The following is a 21,870-nucleotide window of genomic DNA, read 5'->3' on the forward strand; positions in this document are numbered from 1 at the left end:
CTTCCTTCTTCCTCTGTGCTAATTCAGGGGGTCATATTCCTGCTCATGCAAAGTGTAACTCACAAGTTGAGGCCTGCTAAGCAATGACTTCCAGCTGTTTCATTCCTATAAGCATATAAATATTTATACCACCCCAGGGTTCCTTTCATGCTGAAAATAAAGGTAGCACTTGTCTGCTGTTAAAATATATTACCCAGGAGATAAATGGCTTACCTCAGTATTAGGAAGATGGATGAGAGGAGGGAAAATTGGCTATAATATTGGTTGGAAGATCCACTGAGTCCAGAGAACCTTGCTGTTTACTTGAAACTCCTGCTGGGAACTGACATCGAGGTTGATAGTGCTGTGTTTAGCTATCAAGAGATGATTAATTAAAAGCTGTAATAAATGTGAAATATAGTGGCTGACAGATGCAGAGCTAGCTAAATTTCCTTGTGATGGGTAATGTGCATCATGGATTGATTATATCATCCTAACAGGATGTGAATGGTGCTTTTGAAGGTACAGATGAGACAGGGAGAGTGCACATAAGGCCACATGTAAAGTGAGATGGGAGTGTACCTCTGTGGTATTTTGGTGCTCTACCCCTTTCTGTCCAACCTCAAATCCAAATGTACTCTGATCGAGGCTGCTGGGAGTAATTTCCTACCCACTGCCCTGGAGCAAAGTAAACATCAGATAGGCAGTGTGAGGGGCTCAAATCTAGGTGCCAGTGTAGCATCACCCAAGTGAACTGGGATGCTGTGGTGGCCTCTCTGCCCCGATCCTTCTGCCTGGCCATAAAATGAGAGCTGGTGTGCCTCAGTTCGGCGCAGGTTGCAAGGGCTGTGTGAAGGTCTGCAAAACTGCTGGAAGGCTTCGCTGGTAATTGGAAGCGCGATGAGAACGTCTCTTGAGTCAGTCTGCTGACTCTCAGGCACTCGGCCAGGGCGCTGCCTTGCCCTTCAGTACACGCTGCTGTCACTTGGGGGCCCCTTGCATCCTCCTCATCTGTCACTGGCTTTAGACGGAGCATGCTGAGAACAGCCCGGTTTTCTTCCAGCAGGAATTATTTCACGGACCATTCCAGGTTCTGGTAAATGAAGCGTGCCTTGATGTCATTTTAGAGTAATATCTGTATTGAAATCGGAACTTGTGAAAATATGTAGGATTGCCTATGTGCTTTGCTTTGTTCAGGTTAATTGTTGTGGCTTGTTGTATGATTAAAGGGCCTGACTGAACACAAAAATATGGCATGTGTAAGTGGAGGTTTAATGAAATAGTAATTCTTCCCTTAAAGTGAGATTGTTTTTGATATTAGATAGCAAAATAAAGAAATTCTATATTCCTCTCCTTTTTTGGGGGAAATATTTATTATAGGAATGAAAATCCAACTTGAACTTGATTGGCCTTAGTTTTGCCCAATTTTTGATAAAATAGATTGATTTTTCTCATCCTTGAAATTGCTAAAATAGACAAGAACAAGAGGAAGAGTCTTATGAAAATCTTACCATTGGGGCACTTTATGCTGTAAATTTGCAAACACCTGCACCAAGGGTTTTTTGAAAATACCTCTGCCTATTGAGATGCTGAAGGGGAAACAGTCTTCCACACCAACCATTGTTAATGTCCTTTCAGTATGAAAGAGCTTTCATCCTCCCAGTGCTCCCTGTTGACTTGCTGCCAGCTGCTCATGTATGTAATGTATATGGGTGTGCTTAAAATCCATTCCCATCTATGAGGAAATAGATGGCTTGTACAAATACAGCACCATACATCACATACATTCTCCATATGTGCTGCAGTTTGGAATGTCAGTGAGCACAGGGAAATGAGGATCAGGGCTATTTTAGAGGATGGAAATGCCAGAGAAGAGACAGAGAAATGGAGCAATTTATTTGTTTGGATAAATCTCCCTTTTACTGAATTGCTTTAAGGCTGTGCCTGTTCTTCCTCTCCTTCTCTTTTGCTGCTTCTTTCATTGCAGTTTTTCAAATATGTAGGCAACAAAAAACCACGGCCAGTGAAATGGAAGATTACAATTATGCATCAGTATTCCTGTAACGTGGCTGCTCAATAATGTCTCCTGGGAGTGTTACAATGAATATCTGACATTAATTGGCTCAGTACCTGTATGTCTGACCTTGCAGAAATTTAATAGATCAATTCTACATGTTCTTTACTGATAAAGAAAACTTCTTCAGGGCAGGGGCTGCATCTTTGGGCATGCCTCCACCACAGTGACAACCAGAAGTAGCAGTCAGATTTGCTGGGTCTCAGAATAAAAAATAAAATAATGGAAAGAGGAATCATAAAGTGATTTCTCTCCCTTGTCTTGCCAAGGTAGCTCTGTTCCTTAACAATTTCTAACCCGTTTGAAGTCTTTTTCGCTGCTGGATATGATACACTTCATGCACAAATGCTGTTTTCTCTTCTTTGAGTACAACATGTATGGCCTTCGTATCTGTGTTTGACATACTGAACAATATAACTAAACCAGGTCAGAATTAGAGGTACAGCACCTACTGGGATGTACTTGCATTGAAACAGCTGCCTCTTTTGTGTCGCTCACTCTGCGGTGACTGAATGTGCCAGGAGGATCTGGCAGGGGGCTGCGCGCCGCTCTCCGGCAGCCGCCGTGTTTCAATGCGCCCTGCTCAGTCAGCAGCCAGCCCTCATCTCCCGCTCTGCTCAGTCAGCTGCCTTCGGCTGCGCTGGGGATGCGGGCTGCGTGTGCACAAATGGATCATGGTTCACCTCCCTTCCGTTTCAGGGAGCGGGGAGGGAGAAAGTCGGGGTACAAACCGCAGCTTAGCCAAAATTCACGCACACGGCCGTCACTGGGCTGAACTTTCCGAGGGGGGTGTTTGTTTCCCAAGTTAAAAAGTTGTTGAAAAGAAGGGAGAGCCGTACAAGGAGTATTTTAGGAGATGCTCAGAGGTACACATGACATGCCTGCCCCACTGTTTGTATTGCCCTTACTGAAGTACAGGAGAGAAGGTTTACAGAAGGTGTATCCTGCCTCTCTATTACTGGCGTGCTCGGGAGCACTTGCCGCTTTCAGACTATTGTTACCTGTCCCCTGCTTTGTTCGACCGTCTGGGAATTAAACAAGCCATCACCTTGGGGACACGGAAGCCCGCATATTCAAAGCCCCGCTCCCACCGGCTTCTGTGAATTAAAACCCAACACACGGAGCCCGGTGCCTTTCACAAAGGGAGCCCGTTCCGCCTCCCTGTCCCGGGGTGCAAAGAGCCCCCTCCCCAGATTAAGCCCCGGCGGCGGCCCCCGGGCGGCGGGATGGCAGCCCCAGCCCCGACCCCGGCGGGCACTGACCGCGCTCTCTCTGTCTCTCTCCCCCTGCGCTCGGAAGGTGGACGATGGAGGCGGCGGCGAGCGGGCGCGGGAGGCGGCCGGCGCGGCGCTGGTGCTGCGGAAGGTGTGGTCACGCAGCCCGGCCCCCGAGCGGCGCGGGAGGTAAGGCTTCCGCGGCTCCGGGCGTGCGGGGCTGGGCCGGCCGGGCCGGGCTCGGCGGCGGCGGCGGGCGGGGCGGCGGCCCGCGGCCCCGGCAGGGCGATGGCCCCCGGGGGGGGAGCTTAGGGGCCGGGCGGCGGCGCGCAGGGAGCGGGGCGCCATGGGCAGCGGCAGGGTGCGGGTGCCCGAGGCGCTGGCGGGCCGCGGCGGGGAGCGGCCGCTGCCCACCTTCGACGTGCCTTACTTCAAGTACATCGACGAGGAGGACGAGGAGGATGAGTGGAGCAGCCGCTCGCAGTCCTCCACCGAGGATGACTCCGGGGACTCTCTGCTTTCCGACAGATACGTGGTGGTGTCGGGGACGCCGGAGAAGATTTTGGAGCATCTCCTCAGCGACCTGCACCTGGAAGCCGCCCAGGACAAAGAGACGGGTAAGGAGCGAGCCTGACGGGGGGAGAGGTGCCGGTCCCGGTGCCGGCAGAGCGGCGTGGGCACCCCTGGCCGAAAGCCGCTGCCAGCTGGGCGTGCAGCCGGGGCGATGTGGGAGGAATCCCTGAGTGCGGCGCGGCGGCCGGGCGGTGGCGGAGCGGCGCCCGCCCCGGGGCAGGAGCGCCGGCGGTAGCGGAGCCGCTCGGCAGCAACTTGAACCGGTTTACCTCGGGCTGTGGCTGCCGCCGGGGTAGCGCAGGCTGCGGCGGGCTTCGTACAGCACCGTCTCTCTGCAGACAGGGCTGCCATCCCTCATAGCCTGCAGCTGTTCCTGTATCCATCCGGATGCTTGCAGTGCGCCTCACCTCCTGGCCAGCTCCCCGATTTGCCACCCCCCCCAGTACTTTGACACATCTGTTTCACAGAAACGGCTTATAAATTTCCTCATAGCCCGGGGCACACCGTATCGCCCAGTGCTCTACTTGTTTGTCTTCAACCAGAGATATTTCATTCCAGCCTAGAGCAATTTTATGTGAATCGGGCTACTTGACATGCATGCAGTTTAATTTCCAGCTGGATATCTTGGATATATGCACAGCTTGCTGTTAGCAAGAGCTCATGGAGTAGTTTATCAAAAGTGCCTGCAACCTGCAATTCATAGATGCTTTTAATGGAGGCAGCCAGGCTGGTGAGACTTTTGGAGGTCCTGAATACTGAAGAGGAGGGTAGGTGGCTGCCAATGGCACTGTGTATTTGGTCATCCCCAACAGGGTAAAAATGCATACTCCTGATGCCTGTATATATCTTTCTCTACAAATGAGATTACTGAGAATAAACGCACTTTAATCCTTTTAAATGTCTGAAAATATAAATAACATCTGTGATCCCCAGAGGAATGCCTCAGAACAAGTCATTAGTTTAATGTGGGACAATAGGCATATTCCTAGTGCTGGCGTGTCAGTGCCCCAAAGAAACACATAGAGTGTCTGCCAGTGATATTATTACAGTGTTGCTAGTGCTGCTTTTGTCTGCCTAGACATTAATATTTAGTGCAGAGAGAGGCTGTGGTTGTTTCCTTCCACAGATGCACTAGGCTAGTTATGGGTGTAATTTACTTGAGCCAGCTCGTTGGCAGTGTAGTGAGGATCCTTCCTTGCCCTTTTAAGGTCAAATATTGGAATAGAATAAGTTTTCTCATTAATGTTTATCACACGAAGATTGGGGAACATCAGCTGCCAGTCTTTATAGTCTGCTTCACCTTATTTTATAAGCTCACAATCTTGCTGGAAAACAATGATACTTTCAGTCGTGATATGCATTATATTTTGGTGCTTGTAAAAGCAAGGCACTCCTTATGTAAAGCATTAGATGCTGTATACATCCTCCCTTGTCCCTTTTTTTTATCTCTTTACTCTCTCTCCCTCACATCATAGAGAGGTTGTTCCTAAGCTTTTTGTTGTACAGAGGGGCTGGTAAACTGTCCTCAAAGCAAATGTTAAACCATTACTTGCTTGGTTGTTAGCAGATGGTAAAGTATTTAAAGGTTGATTAGCTTCTCCTCACCTCTGCCTTATCCTAGCTCCTTTGGAAAGAAACAATTAAGCTCTGCCCTGTAGCCAGGGTTAACTGGATCCCAGGGGCAGAACAAAGTAGCTGTGCCTTTGGTTTTTTGCCATCACACAGATGTGTGCTAAACTTGCCCAGCAGCAGCCCTCCACTCCCTCGAGGATGGTGCCTCAGATTCCATTTTCTTCTGACTTTATCAATGTGATAATACAGAACTTCATCAAAATGAAAGACTTCAGGAGTTTTGTTTCCCAGTGGTTTATGAGGGGGATGCCCCATGATGGTTTTTACCAGCTTCTTTTGCAGACTCGGTTGCCTTTGGCATGAGGAAGTATGGGATGTTGATTGTGCATATGTACAGCTTTGTGTGTGTACCTGAAGGCATCCTTCTGCAGTTTGGGTATTGGATTTGCTGTGTTTTGTATTTTTTTCTAGTGCCAATCTGGCCCATCTCAGAAAACCATCACGTTTCAGAGCCCTGCAGGCTTGTGTTTTAGCAGGCATAGCTTCACAGAACATTAAAGGACAATGTTGTTGTACCCAGCTGCTGCTCCTGCTGTCTGTCTGCCAGTTCCAGGATGACTTCCCTGGCCTCTTGTTTTCCCTGCAGCCCCCAGTGCAGTTTCCTTATTTGTGTCTGTAAAGAACAAGAGAAAGGGCTGTTCTCACATCGAAGGTGCACAGGGGGCTGTTGTTCTGTTTGACCTTTTGCACTGCTTCCCAAGGAGGGATGCTCTACATGTTTTCATTCCCACCCTTTGGATACCAAATCATATCTGCAGCCCTCTGTGGCTGTTAACAGAAAAATCCACTATCCTGGGGCTGGTGTGGTCATGGAACACTGCCTTTTCCAAACACTGCCTTTTCCAAACACGGACATGGCTGAACGGTGTGCCATGGATTGCTCCCAGCCAGCCTCCATTTTCTAGCCCAAGTCAGCAGACACCACTTGCACCTGAGAGCCTAAAGCAAATTTTGGGGCTGATCAGGAAAAAAATTTACTGGTGTCCAGCCCAGTCTCCAAGGCTTCCTTCAGCTGCTGCTAAACCTGCAGCAAGGCACTTTAGGTGCTCAGCTTAATAAACTCTTCTATAATAAACAGGTGGGTACCCAACCTGAAGAGTCATCCTGTGCCATAACAGAGCACTGTTATAGCAGCTGAGGACACCTAAAGAGGACACTGCAATCTGCAAAGCTAGACTAGTCTATTGCTCTGGTGACTTCCATAGGCAGGATGTCTGGAAAGCCTGAGGTTTGCAAGACCTTTAGGTTTAATTTGCTTAGTAATTGTTCAATGACTGAGGAATTTTTGAGGTGACTGTATCTGGGAGTATATGCAAATTCTTGGGATATCACCTTAAATTTGGGCTTGCCACTAACAAAGGTTTGCCAGCCTTCCATCTCAAAGGGAGGAAGTTTTCATCTCACAGAGGTACTAAAACCTGTAAAGTACCAACCCCCAAGAAGACTGTTCTTGTTTCCTGCCATGGGATGGATGGAAATTTTAAATTTCTGTAACAAACAACTTTTCTGAGTCATCTCTAAGGTGGTTGGAATCACTGGGGAATGTCTGCTGAGTATGGATTTTAGAGTGCAAGTTGAGGTTTTAAGAACTGAGTAGAGAGATACACTTCAAATTTGTCAGTATCTAGGTGGAAGATGCAAAACACACCTGCTGAGCTAATCGTCATCAAGGGTGGGGATTTGAACAAGTAATTTTCAAGAGGCCAAATCTTATCATCTCATGATCTCTAATCCCTTCCCATTGACTGCACCATTTATTTAGAATCATTCTTTTATGTAAAAACTTTATTTCTTGGATGTTAGCAGTATTTCCTTCTCTAGATGTTATCCTGATGTCATCTATGGAGTTTCCTCCAGCTGGTCTCTGTTCAAACATACTGTCTTGCTTTGTGGTGGTTACATTCAACATTTGGCAGCCTCTGGAATGATGTACTGATCATCACATCCACTGCTACTGCTCCAGGCCTGCCTGGATCGCTCAGAGCATTTCCTTCAGTCCATTGTGTCACCTCTCTCAGGCAGCTTAAGCAGAAGTAGAACATAATCTCCCCCACTGCATCCGCTGACACCACGTGTCTTTTACCTCCTTATTACAGGATTCATTTCAGGGGATGAAGAGAGAAGAAATTAGTTTGTGGAGGTCTTTGAGAGCAAGAGGCAGAGGGAAGGTGTGATCTGGAGAAAGGAAATAAACGTGGAATGGTAGGACTGGCACAACGTGGTGGTGTCGGTGTTAACTGATGTATCTTTGTAGTGGACTGGGTGAAGGGAATCGTGACAAGGGGGAGGCGTGACAGTTTTGTTAGGCTATTGCCCATGTTGGGATGGCAAGGGATGGAGGGCCTGGAGAAAGATTAAAGGGACAGAAAAAGAGGACAAATCCTCATGATATAGCTAAAGGAGAGGCAGAAAAGTGTAAGTATGGTCTGGATTTCTTTAGAGTAGTAAAAGAAAGGAGTAATGACCTTTGTACCTTGTAGGTCACCTTGTCTGGGACCGTGCAGGATCCTTGGATTAGTGGGAACTCTCCCCTGTGGTACAGAAGCAGTTTTACCTTCAGGATTGTAACATACCACCTTGGAGGCACCTTCAGACCATGTCTATTTGTCCTAGAAGTCCTGTGTAGTGAGAGTTACTTTAGTTTAACACATTCCCTTTCTGCACTGCACCAATGGCATTGCTGTGCTGTTGGGCAGTGGCACCCTCTGTGGAACTGTACGTGACCTTGGAGGAGAATGGGACTATCTTGCATGAACTGATTGTTGTCAGCTGCTAAATGAAAAAGGGACACAGCGATGCCATTTCTAGATTGTCTTTTGTTTACTATTCCGAGAAGAAAAGGTCTGGTTGCTTTTCAATAATTTTTTCTTAGTTATGAAGGATGTTATTAGTTTTTTCTGCTCAGTGTGCTTTTCACTGATGATTAAAAGGTGTTGAAAAATGTACTTCTGTGACTGCCACTCAGTCAGTGTAAGTGTATCTGATGCATGTGGACTGATGTCAACAAGAATAAATACTTGCCCAACACTTTGTGATCCTACCTTCTAGGTTTTAGGATGGTAAGAATAAATGCTTGCTAACCCTTCCTCTTAAGAGTCCTTCATAATGAAAGTTGGTCGGTCATAATTTTGAGGAATTTTGTAAACCTTTTCCTGAAGTTTTGGTAAAATAAGTGGGCTAAACTCACATTACTGCCATGCACATAGGGGGGGAATAAGATTTTAGCTGAGCACATCAATGTAAGAATAACAGAAAAGATAAAAAATACTATTATATATCAGTGTTCAGTATGAGAGAACCCAGGGAGGCTCTTGCAGAGGACCATTGCTTTATGCTGTGTGAGTCTAAGCTATCTCTAAATTGGACTGTCAGTAGAAGTAGGTTTAGAATAAATCAATAAAATGAATAGTAACAAATCACCGGGATCAGATGTTACTCCCTGCAGACTTCTAAAGGAACTCTGATATGAAATTGCTGAACTCCTAACAGTGGTGTGTAATCTATCATATAAAGCAGCTTGAGTGGCAGAGGAAGGTGGAAAATGTGATACCAATTAAAAGAAATGGTTCTATTTGGGGAACGTCTAAGTAATAAGGTTGTCATTTTATCAATACATTATTCTAGCATAAACTGTTGCTGGAGCTGAAAGAAGCAGCTCAGCCTTTCCCAGCCACTCTTGCCACTGGTGCCTCTGTACTTCTACAGTCTGTCATGTGGTTGTGTAGCAGACCCAAAGCTGGTCCTAGCTGATACTAACCTAGGAAATACTAAATTATCAGTTTCAAGATCCATTTGATCAGTCAGTGGCACTAAGTTTGCTCCCCTGACACAGGGAGGGGGTGGCAGGGAGTGAAAGGTGTGCAGGTGAGGACAACAGGGGAGAGGGACTGGTGTCTTTAGCAGCTGGACTTGCTTGCAGGAGTGTGATTAGATGCAAAATTTCAGCATGAAGTTATGAATTTGTGCTGGGAAATTTGGTGTCAGTACAGTAGATGCAGAAGGAAGAAGTGCATACAGAAACACACTGAGAAGCAGGAAATTTGGGGATTATTTTTTCCAGATTGTTCAGATCTTGTGTATCCTGTAGGGCTGTTAAATGTTTGAAAGAGCATGAGGATATATATGATCTAGTGTGCCTGTATCTTACATTGATATTTTCAAAATGCTTTTGATAAAGTCCCTTGTCAAAAACCGTGAAAGAAATTTAAAGATCATTTTGATCAGGAGGGAGATGCTTTTCAGGACTGATAATTACTTAAGAGAGAAGATGAAAGGTAGGAGTAAATTATATGTGTTTAAAATGGAGGGAATTTTCCATTGAAGAGTGGGGGCTGCTGAGTGTGGGATGAAATCTGAGGTAACAGCATGTGCTCGTATTATTAAATGATGGAGGGTTTCCTGATAAATTAATCCATAGTTTCACCTTTGGTGGCCATGCAAGATGTTCTTGTATGCCCTATTATCCCCACATCTGACTGCCTGTTTGAGCTGTTGTGCTATATCAGGAACTCAAAATTAGTCTCATGAAAGTAGTAAGAATGGGACAGTGTAGAACTGGGAAAATAAGTTGGGAGCAGGCCCCTCGAACCAGCCCTATGGCTGCTGAAAGATGAAAGGAATAAAATCTGTGTGGCTGCAGGATAAAATTGCAGATGGGATCCAAGTTTGAAAAATGCAAAGTAATGTGTTTTTCTACCATGAAGAAGAGGAAATTCTCATTATACATATTCAGCAGGGTGCTGACTTGACTATTATAATGTAGAAAATAGGTCTATGGAGGTAGTGTGGATAGTTCTTGGAAATTTTTGATCAGCATTGGTCAAAAAGGCAAGTGGTATTTAGGCTAATTAGGAAAAAAAGCCAAGCAAGAGGTGTAGTTATACCACTGTGTAACTCTAAAATGTGGAATGTATAATATGATTCCTTCTTCTCCCCCAGCTCAGGCTGAAAATGAAGTAAAGGGCAGCAGAGGTGATTAAAATTGTAGATTAAATACATCTAAGAAAAAATAGTCTAGGTCTGGTCATTGTGGGAAGGCAACTTTTGGTAAAAGAGATATACAGTGATCAACAAGACTACTAATTGTGTGGGGAAGGTGAGACGTAAAGGTTGTTCATTGTTTCTCATAATGATGCAAGTGTTCTGTAACATAGCAAAATTATTTGGTTTATAACTGATAGAGAGAAGTGGTTTTACAGTATAATGCACAGCTAAACTGTGGAATTTGTTGTTGTGAGTACTTTGTGGAAGCCAAAATTTGGAAGGGTTTAAACACAAACTAGGCAAAATCCTGGCAAAAACTCCATCACTGCAGTGATACCAGTATGACTTCCCATTTGGAAAGTCTACACTGCCTGTTGCTGGAAGATAGGAGGTTGGGTCTGAGGAAGATAGCTCTGTATTTATCTTTTTTTGAGTTTGTTTTTCTTCTGTTGGGCATCCTGTGTCAAAGACCTGGTTCTTTTTATGGGGATCCTTACTCTGACCCAGAGTATTGCATGCAGCATGTTGCAGTTTGGAAAGAATGAATCAGAATCTAAGATTGTAGTAAGACAGGTGGGACAACTGAGTCAGTTGTTGGTTCAGATGGCAGCACAGTGGCAGCAGCATTTTCTGCTAAATGGCATGGTGGAACCTGAAGCTGGGACAAGAGAAGCTGGAGCTCTGGGTAGCATGAAATTGGGACAAGGCTGCCAGCAGTGACACTGGCTTCTCAAATGGGAAGGTCTGACGTTCTCTAGCTGTACTTTGCCATGCTAGCCCATCTTCTCTTCTATACTTGGCTTGACCTTGCAGCAGGTAGATTTAGGTAACTTAATAGGAAATATTTTCCCCCTGCCTTTGATAGGATTATTTTCTGTCACGGTACAGTAGTGAGCTGAATCAGCTTGCAGAAGGAGCACCATGTCTGGGATTCACTACAGACAGACAGTGTGTCACATGCTGCAGTGCCAAAGATAATGGGAAATACCAAGGGGAGTATGTCTAAGATGCTCTCTAGTGTAAGGAGCTCAGACAGTTTTTTCTGAGGAAAAAAAAGGAGTCTGAAAAGGGTTTATTTGCGCTTGGGCACTAAAACTTGTTTGGGCAAACTTTGGAAAGGCCAAGTCTGGGAATGCTGCTCCTGAATTGTCTCACTGTTGTATCCAATGACTGGGAAACTAGAGTCAACATGGGGAATGATAAACACTCTTATGCATGATCAGGACTCTCTTTGTAGATACAGATGGTATTTTTTCAGTTCATCACTGCAAATACTTTTATGCTGTGAGTACATTTAGCAAGTTGGACCCTTTCAGGGAGAGAAAGTAACTGAGGCAGCTATCAAAAATCCACAATTTTTCGTGTGTGTAGGAGTTTCTGTGTGCCCAGGAGCACCAAGGCACTTTGTGCACTGCAGGCACCTAAATACGTTATTTTTGTACTCAATGCCAGAATACCTGGTAGAGCCCCAAGTGTTTAATGTTCTGTGTTTGAGTCAAGTTTGCAGAAGAAAAGGCTACCATTCTATATGACAGCCAACTGGATCATAGTATTGTCAGTTTCTCTGTTTTTTCCCTGTAATTCAGTGATTCATTATTGCCAGTTGTCGCCTTTTGCTATGTGAGAAAGTGATAAGGAGCTGTCATGGAAGCCTAGTGTGAAACCATTTATTATGAAGATGTGCATTGTAGACAATATCAGGGTTTTTGATGAACTTAGTTGTTTAAGCAGAAAAGAATTGGGAAGAGTAGGTCCATCAGGAGAATATTTTTAGTGGTAAAAGTAATTTTCTTTTGACAGTGGGAAAGGCTTCTAAGTCAGTAAAGGCAGAAAATGCTGTTGTACTGCTTGGGTGATAGAAGCATTTTGATGAGGTACCTGGAAGATAAGGTGTTATGACACTGGGAATTTGGTAAGGTTGTTGGAAATGTAACCCTGAAGACATTTAATTGCTTATTTGTAACATCCCTTTTGCTCTCATATCATTGGAAGTCTAAGCACTGTAACTGTAAAATCAATGGAGTATTTCAGATACATGAAATTATATATTGTCACATATATATATATACAAAAAAATAATCAGATGCATTAAGTAGCTGAGATCATAAAGATATATGAAAAGCATTTCTGCAGAACTTTTTCCAGAATGGTGCTTTTGATAATGCCTAATTGTCTGGTGGTGCCAAGCCAAGAAGTGCAGGGAAGGGATAAAAAATTATTGGAAGACTTGATAAAAATTATTGTATTTTAGTGGTAAAAAGAATAGCAGATGTTGCTTCTTAGGTTCTGTCTTAGTCCTCTGTCTCCTGAAGATCCATTCCCCTGCAGAAGTTTCATCAAACCACCAAGAACATGAAGGGAGAGGATAACCTCTACTGCAGAGGAGACACAGCTTTCTAGATTTTCTCAGCCCCCAGATACAGCCCTGCTTCATAGTTTCCCAGAATGTGGCTCACTGAAGCTGACTATAAAACATGTACAATTATCTAAAAAGTGCTGTTTCTAGTAGATGAAAAGTGGGACCTGATTTTTAAGAGAGTAGCGTAAGAGGAATAGCAACAGATGGTGTGTGGGCTGGCAGGTCAGTTAGCTGTGAGAGTAGGAACTGGAGCTGTAAAAATGAAATATCAATGATGCTGTTTCTTGTAAAGTTTCTACACATCCTGTTCCTTCAGTGGGAGCCACAAAGCACCTTGTCCTTCTGGAACCCCAAACATGGGGCCCTTCCCCACAGGTCCCCCATTTATTGTTCTCACCGCTTAGCGTTGTACTCCTTTTCTTCCTTCTTAAGGCCTTTTACTATCAAACCCTGATCTGCAAGCTGTTGAAAAGCTGGGCACTGTCATCCAGGTAGTCTCTTCTTTGGTCACACCAAGATTCCCCAGCTGCTGACCTAAGTGGCTTTTGTACACTAATGACTCCCGTGTTGCTATTAGCACCTACTGTGATGGTTGTGGAGTTGGAAGAACCTTGTTCTCAGGATACAGCAAAGCATCCCTTCCTGAAAGCAGGATCTATAATGACATAAAGTTCTGAAATTCATATTTTTAAATTTATTTTTCTTTTTTTGAAACAGGCTTTTATGGGGGGAATGGGGGAATTTTTATGTAAGCATGCTGAAAAGATAAAACTCTATCTTGACGTGCTTGCTGTATCTCTGAGTCCAAGAATACCGTTCACACGCTGTCTTCAGAGTTTGAATTCCAGTGTTTGCAGTGCTCCAAGTTGCTATAATACAATGATTTTCTTGTGAGATTAACATTTTATGAGGAGTATAAAGAGCTCCTTCATTTCCCGCCCACTGGGTGGAAGGATGGATTCATTGCAGACCTGTGCTTTGTGGTTGTGTATTAAGAATCTGAAAGAAATCTGTTCTTCAAAGCGGCTTTTTTCCCTCTTGTGAACTAAATTTACTCTCATGCTGTTAATTCCTCCTTCCCCCGCAATCCTTCTTAACATGCCCTGAGTTCAAACAGTTTCACAGTACTATAGAGGTAGAAGCCTTGGTCTTTTTGTGAGCAAGAGTGGGACTGGTTTTGCCTATAGCCAAACTACAATGATTGTTACTTTACTAGGCTCCCTGTCACGCTCCCTGTTACTGCTGTTAGGTGATGCTTGGTTGTGCAGTGTACTGATGCAGTCCTTTTCTTTCCCACTTTACTGCTTTCTGTAAATCCCTGGGCTTAGAGGTCACCCAGGGAGATTAAGAACAAAAAGCCACAACCCAAGACCTATTTGTGAACCATTAATTGGTATAGATTTCTGCCTATTTCCCAGTGGGCTTTTTGTGGGCTCTTAAGACCTCCCTTAATAGCTGGGAACCCTGGGCTGCATTACAGTGTGGAGTGCCTCTGCTTGCTGTGTAGCTGAAAAACACAATTGTTTGAGAAGGTCTGGGGCCTTGGCAGGCTGGTGCCAGCACACTCTGGATTACCAGGTGCAGCAGAGCCAGGCTTTGCCCTGCCCTGACAGTGGCTGCTGCCCTCTCTAGCATGTTCAAGGGGAAGGGTGGAAAAAGAGCAGATGGGGCAGCAGCTGCTAAAGGCCAAATTTGCTGTGTGCTGGAAGAGATTGGCCGGGTGTTCTGTTGTGGTTTGCGATGTTTTGCTATGTTTTGATTTTAGTGGGCAAGGCAGAAGATTGGCTGTTGGATGTAGAAGTAGATGGTTGTAGTAGGAATACTTTCGTGATAGAGGAGGGGCCTGTCTAAAAAGGAGATAGTGGAGCAGAATGCATTGAGCATAAATTCAGAAGCTCTGTGCTTTAACTGCAATTGGTAAGCTCATAATGCAGGCTTTAAATTGCTGTTGCTTTTTTTAGAGGGAAAGGTTTGATCCAGTTTGGTATTACTTGGGGTGTATGACATCTTTTATGAGAGTCTATGTAGTTGGCATTGGAGACAGTCCTGCTGTTTTTTTAGAGTCAATTTTGATGCTTTCAAAGATTGAAATAGGAGTAGAATTACAGCACTTTGACAGTCAAAGGTTTTTCATGAGATGTCAGTTACCCTCATGGAGTATAGCTGGCACTGACAGAGAGAGCTTTTCTGAATAGCATCAGTCACTGCAATAAAATACATTACTTGTCCCATCTTCTAGACAAGGTGAAAAATACTGATGGGAGCTGTAGCTGTGGCAGCAGCTCACACCACTGTCTCCCAAGCCAGGCTGAGATCAAGAGATGACCTTGTCTTAGTTCAGAAAAGCTTGTGAGATCCTTCTAAAACCAAGATCATACTCTCTCTCCAATGTGAAAATGTGATGGCTACAAGAACACCGAGAGCAAAAACATTTTGGGGTGAGAGCTTGGGGAAAATAGGTGAATATAAAAAAAGTGGCAACATTGATGCGTCTAATTTTGATGGAAGCTAATAATAAAATACTTTGGTTTTCTTGTGATGGCAGTTGGCATGAATTCTGATTTTATTCCTTTGTTTGAACTTGAGATTTGATGGAGATGTAAATTGCCAGAATGAGAGATGTAATCATGGAGAAATCATGCTGACTTGGGACTGCTGGAAGCTTTTATACCTCACATTTTATAGCTTTTCAGTTTTGTTCCTTTTTTTCCTTTTTCTACACTCTGTATCCTCCTCCTGCCATTATCCCTCCTCCTCTCACTGCCCACAATGCTCTGCCAATTCCACAAGCAGCCTTTCTTTAACCCTCTTCACATCCATTTCTTAGACTTTAGGGCTAGTTGACCTCTCTCTAGGGACCACTGCAGTTAATACCAGAAAGCCAGTCTTGGTTTTATTCTTTCCCAGCCATGAATTCAGAGCCCTGGCACCAATGCAATAAAGAAACCCTTGTTGGATTTCATTCCCTGCCCCACAGGAGCCTTGTCCATGGGATTTTGTTTGTTGATACTGTTGGTAACATCATGGGGGATGCACAGCCACAAGCTGGAAGCAAACAAACGACAGTGAAAAACAACCACAAACAAATAGCATTTGTCAGATCCCCGTTGTCAAAGGGTTTTCATTCAAAGCCTTAAAGCAGCAGTGGCCATGTAGCATTGCCCCAAAGTGTGAAAACCACCAAGAATGGGCAAATGCAAGCATTTTGCTTATAAGGTGACTACATCTCCTCTTGCTGTCTGTAGATGTTAGCTGTCTCTGTGTCTGTAGAGTTCAACTCTGTAACAGGCAGGTGGAAAATTTCCATCCTGGTACCTGCCATCAAGCCATGGCAGGGAGGCTACAACAGGATGATTTAGCATTTCAGCACACACATTTCAACACACACACTTTCTGGCAGGCAAAATGCCTCCTCACTTCCACGTCAGCTGGGCAGGCACTGAACAAAGAGGCTGCCTGGGGAAGCCAGGAGGTTCTTAGGATGGACAGACAGGGGCAGACCCCTGGCCTGCTGCAGCCCAGCCTGTGACAAGGAGGCAGCCCTGGATGTGCTGCGGGCTCCTCGCTGTCCTCTCCCCTGCATGTCCCTGGAGCAGGCCAGGGAAGCAAAGGGATGCTGTCTATTCCCTCCTTGCTCTCCTTGTGCACTGTAGGGCTCCCCTCCCTTGGAGGCTCCATCAGTGCTGGGGCTGCTGAAGGGACAGAGCCCTGCCCCAGGGCAGTGTGACATCCTGGGGAGCCATTGCCATCACGGGACCTCTGAGGTTTGCTGTGGGCCCCAAAGCACACAAGGACATTTTGGGATGTGATCAGTTGGGAAGGCTGGGTGTGTTGGACAAGTGAGGTCTAAAGCTGTAGGCAGGGGAAGGTCCCTGCCAGCTGAAACTGGGCTTGTCCCATTGCCAGGAAGGCATTTTCCTGAGGTGTATGTCGATCAGTGGCTCAAGGGAAATTCTGTTACAGTTTCCAGCATGATGGCCCATCTCTGCAGACAAATATGTCATGGCTTGCTTGCGCAGCTTTTGTAAATACTTTGAACAGGTTTTCTTCTTTGATGTGTGAGTACAGATTGTGTTATTATTAATGAGAATCTAATCTCCCTTCTGGGGTGAGGGTTTTGACGCTCAAATGGGCCACAGGACATTTGATGTTACATCATAGTTTAATGGATAGGAAATTTGTTCATGGAGTGAAGGTTAGTAAGGCGTAATTTGGGAAATTACAACTATGTTCTTGATTACAAAGAATGATAAATATTTGATAACAGTTTTCTAAAAGCATCTGGAAAACAAGAAAATGCCATCAGCTTTGCAAGAAACTGCTGTACTGGGTTTTCTTGACAAATGGAGAGGATTCAGATGTTCCTGGAGCTTATGGTCATGTAGGTCTGGGATGGAGGAGTTGACAGCAAAGGATAGGAGCAGGTGCCCAAAGTGCTGCTATTTGTAGTGTTTGGAAGAAAGCCAGCTCCTCTTTTGGCCCCCTGTGACTCAGGGGAGTCCTGGGCATGCATCAGCAGAGAGACCAGGAAAGTCTGTCGTTGACCATACACAAACTCCACGGAGGTGAATGTCAGAGTTTTGTGTCCCCTTACTGCAGAGAATGTCAGCTCTGTACAATCAAGCTCCTAATGGAACAAAAAATTTCAAATGGGAAGTGAATGCACCACTTGCTCTGCTAATCTGCGAATCCAGAGGTTCACAGCATTTGGCTTGCCTATTCATGATCTATTTACCTTTTAAAATTCAGACATAGGCATGTGTGTGATGATTTATTCCTCCTTGTAATTGGATACAGTGATTAAATGAGCTTGCATATTATAGTTCATTGTCCTTCTGGGATGTGGGCTACTGTTCTCTCAGAACAGCAGCTCCTAATGGAATTAATTCCAGCTCCTGTATGTTTACTGTAATCAGTGATGTGTTTCTAAAAACTGATATGGAAAATCACTTTTAAATATATGTTCTTATATATGAAGTGTTCATCCAGCTGAAGGGTGGTATGTAATCCTCGGAGGCTTCCTTTAAGATGCTTTGCTACCTTCTCTGACAGGCTCTTTAGGAACAATAAATACATGCTCACTGTTTTGTAGCCTGAAAGAGGCTGTAGGAAGTCTTACACCTAGCAGAAGTGTTTACCAGGCTGCAGCCATGGCAAAGTGATTGCAGTCTGAGACTGTCATCACATAACTGATGATTTCCCATGGGCTAAGCAGTGGTGATATAGAAAGCATACTGCTTCTTTGGAAGAAAAAATAAATTTTTATAATTGCCTTTAATGACTAATTGAATAAGCAAATCAGTTTAATTTTAAAAAAAAATCCCAAGAAATTATGCTGTTAGTTTATTTAATTTGAAGAGGGTTTGAAAAACTGATAGGCCAAGGCATTTTGCAGTGGGGTCTCCATCTGACTCACATTTGATGGTGTTGGCCAGCAGCACTGGTGGTGTCTGCATGGGACAGTGGGTTTGTGTATCAGCCTTGGCCCGTACCTGCCCTCTCTCCTGAGCCCATATCTGCCTCCTTTTCTCTATACACTGGCACAAGAAAGCACATTTTATGAAGACTGTGCTGGCACTTAGGGCCTAAAAGAGCCATAGAAATGAAAGATGTCAGTGGGCACTAGTCTCAGCCAGGTGCTGTCGTGGTGAAACACGGTCACACAGCGGATGATCCAAGAGGCACCGTTTAATACATTTACAAATACCATTTAATACAGCTTATCTGTTATTGCAGTTTGTGATTTTTACCTTTGTCCTTAACATCACATCAGATTCGTGTATGCTTGTGCAGAAAGGTGGGGTTTACCTGGCAGCCAAGGAGATTCCTCTGTGCCCTGTGAAGTCCAAGAGATAGCTGAGTGTCTTGATGAAGGGCTAAAAATTGAACACTTTCAGTGAAATACAGAATGCCTCTCCTGCATTAGATGCTTTCCAGTGTATGCATGAAAAACACAGTATCTCCTAAGATTTGGAAAAGAAAAGAGACAAAGGAAGAAAGCTGGACTATGCCAGTCCAAAATCATACCTATCTGAGAGCTGTGTTTTGCATCTGTTTCTCTTTTTTTTATGACTGAATCAATAAATAGCGCTAAAAATCTGAAATAGTGGCAAAAGTGAATACAAACCTTTAGAAAATTACCCCACTGTGCTTTCATCTGTAATTGCTTTGTATTTCCCTTTTATTTAACTGAAATAAGCAAGGCCATCAAATAAAAAACCCTGAGTAATTACAGTACAGTTGAACCAAGGATCTAATGCTGAACTCCCCAATGAATGTAAATAGTTTGAAAATGATCAAAATAAGGGTCTTGTATCTTAAATGCATAGCACTGGGATGCTCTGTATTGTGAGCAGCCAGATTGCACACAAACACAGTTCAGCTGCCACAGGAAAATATGCCCATGAAGGTGTTTTAATACTTGCAAGCAGCTGAACTCTGGATAATATCTGTTCCTCGTGTCTTACCCCTCTATGATCTTTAAACAGTGCAAGCAAGAACCTTTGTGATTGCATTCATTCAGCTGTCAGCAGAGGGTTGTACTGACAAACACAATTGTTTGAAGTTTTTAGATGTTCTTAATACATATGCAGACTATGTACAAGGCATTTTTTTATTGCTGTCTTCCATTAAGTTGTAATAATAATGAGCATAAAAGCTGTCTTTAATTACATGTTAACCTGTCACTGGAATGATTTGGGTGTCTCAGTGTAGCAAGTACAATTTCAGGGCATAATTTAATGACCTACATCTTATAAATAAGTCTACACTTAGTGTAACAATGTATTTTAACACCACCATTGTGAAACTCATCAGATTTTCTTGGCACCCATTCACCACCTGGGGAAGCAAAATGCAGCTGCCTTGTGAGTGCTCTGGTGCCCATTGTTCTGGTTTTATACTGTCAAGCTGTGCTTCACTGTCCTGGGGAATGGGGAGGAGGACAGGTGTGGAAATACAAGATGCAAGGATGGCCCTGTTTGGTTTTTGGGTTCTCTTGGATATCATGTCCCTTGTGCCACCCCCCTTCGATGTCCATCATAGGTGTGTTGTTAATATTGAATAAGTTATTTCTGAGCTATCTGAGAATTGTTTGCTCATCAGCCTGAAGTATTGTGCACCCTGGGCAAAATGCTGGAGGTGGCATCCTTCACCACAGCAGTGACACTGCAGTATGCCGGTGTCTGTCTGGGTCTCCTGTGGGGTTTGCGAGATGTTTTCCTCCCTCCCTTCTGCCCTCTCCCCAGCAGAGCCTGTAACACATCACAGTCATGCAGCACCTTTGCTGGGCCTTTTGCCTCCATATGTCAGAAGATGTTAAGTGAGTCTCTGCTTTTGAGGTTACATGACAGTGGGCCACAGCTGTGTGTGCAAGACCCTAACCTAGCATGCGTGACCCGATACACCAAAAATATCCCACCACTTGACCTTTCCTGTGCTGGAAGAAATGTGTGGTCTGCTCATTAGTCTACTGCATGCTATACCCATCTTGTATAGAGATTTGCACAAAATTAAACAGCTCTTGCTCAGATGAAAATGTCATCATTCCCTTCGTAGGCAATTCTGTCAAATCTACAGAAGCCAGGAGCAATTTGCCCCAGTGGTGCTCAGCTTCCCTGAAGAGATGCTGTGATGTTTACTGCACATGCTCCGGTGCCACATGTTGGGGAGTTTGCACTGCTTAGCATATTTATGATAATTTGGCTCCCAGGGGCAAACAAGATACTCCTTATACCTCCTTCCTTGGGCTGAAGCACAAAGAAATTTCCCCTTGCTGCTTTGTAGGGGGGAAAAGAATAGATCAAAGCTTCTTGCTAAACACTTAAAAATACACAGCGGTGATCTGTACATTTCTGTTCCCCCAAGGGACCCGTCCCTCTGGTTGTATGGAAAGCAGTTAGCAGCAGGTGATGGGATAAAGCTGCACACTGAAGTCTAGGCATTGTGTCTGGCCTGCAGAGCTTTAGGTGGGGCAATGCCATGAGTAATGTGACCTGTGCTTCATCCATGTCATGTACTGGCATGGAATGTATCCTGGTCACTGTACTGGAGTTGTCATAATCTGCTGGACTGGATGTTGTCCAAGTGGATTTGGAAGTAAAGCCTTTTGGGGCTAATAGTCTCAACTTGAAAATAATGCCAATTAAGAGTTTTAAAATATATGTGTCCAAATATATATGTAATTTTGGGTTGTAAACAGTGAATTTGGGCTCATCTTCTCAGAAATGTCACTGAGAACCAGACTGTTTTAAAGCATCTCAATGATCTAGAAATTAGGAACTCACAAGCATTTTTTGAAGATGTGATGATTTTTATGCTTATGTATAATATTGGATTTGAAGATTACTGTTTCCTAGGAGTAGATTTTCCAATTCAGCAATGACAAAGACATGCTGAACTTGAAACTTTGTTATTCTTCAATGCCATATAAGCGTTGGACAGCAGAGATGAAAAGAATAAAGATTAAGTGCATCTTCTGTTGTGTTAACCTTCTGAAAGCTGAATGTCTGATTATCAGGTTCCCTTTAGACTGGAATGTGTTCTGGACTCATGGACCGAGCAAAATGCTTAAGGCACCTTAGAGCTCCCAATTGGTAGGGCCAGGCTTCCAGTGGCAGAAGGGAGAGAGGGTGCACTGTGCACTCAGGCAACAAGAAATCCTGTCCTGCTGGCACCACTGAGGAAGTGGCAGCTCTCAGTGGCACCTGGAACTATTATCATCGAGGGGTCTGAGCTGGAGACATTGCATCTCCTTGGTTGCCTGAGGAGGAGGGTGATGGCACTGGTGCAAAGAAGTTTCTGTGCAAGACAGAAGCAGAAAAGTAGAACCTTGCCTTGTACTTGCTCATACGACTTTCAGTGAGCCACACTAGTGCCTGGGGTGCCAGGCAATGTGCAAGCAGGAGGTGCAAACCCAGGAGGGCACATTGCAGCAGGCTGTGCTCAGGCAGCTGGTGTGCAGGCAGAAATATGAAAGGGAACCATTAAACCTTTCATCCTCTGTCCTGCTGCTCCAGGCAATCCTGGCCTGGGTGGCTTATTATAATCAATCGATG

The 21,870-nt window shown here is 44.6% G+C and overlaps 1 protein-coding gene across 1 annotated transcript in view; it reads left to right on the forward strand.

Annotated features, from left to right (window-relative positions):
- The window catches only part of RAPGEF5 (Rap guanine nucleotide exchange factor 5), a 153,072-nt gene that overhangs the window by 88,696 nt on the left and 42,506 nt on the right, over window positions 1–21,870 (forward strand). The window contains exons 10-11 of the mRNA XM_084223193.1: window positions 3,353–3,456; window positions 3,796–3,884. Of these exons, the coding sequence (XP_084079319.1) occupies window positions 3,353–3,456; window positions 3,796–3,884 (193 nt within the window). The remainder of the gene's footprint in view (window positions 1–3,352; window positions 3,457–3,795; window positions 3,885–21,870) is intronic.

The sequence above is a fragment of the Fringilla coelebs genome (assembly GCF_963513975.1).
Source record: "Fringilla coelebs genome assembly, chromosome: 1".
Taxonomy (NCBI): Eukaryota; Metazoa; Chordata; class Aves; order Passeriformes; family Fringillidae; genus Fringilla; species Fringilla coelebs.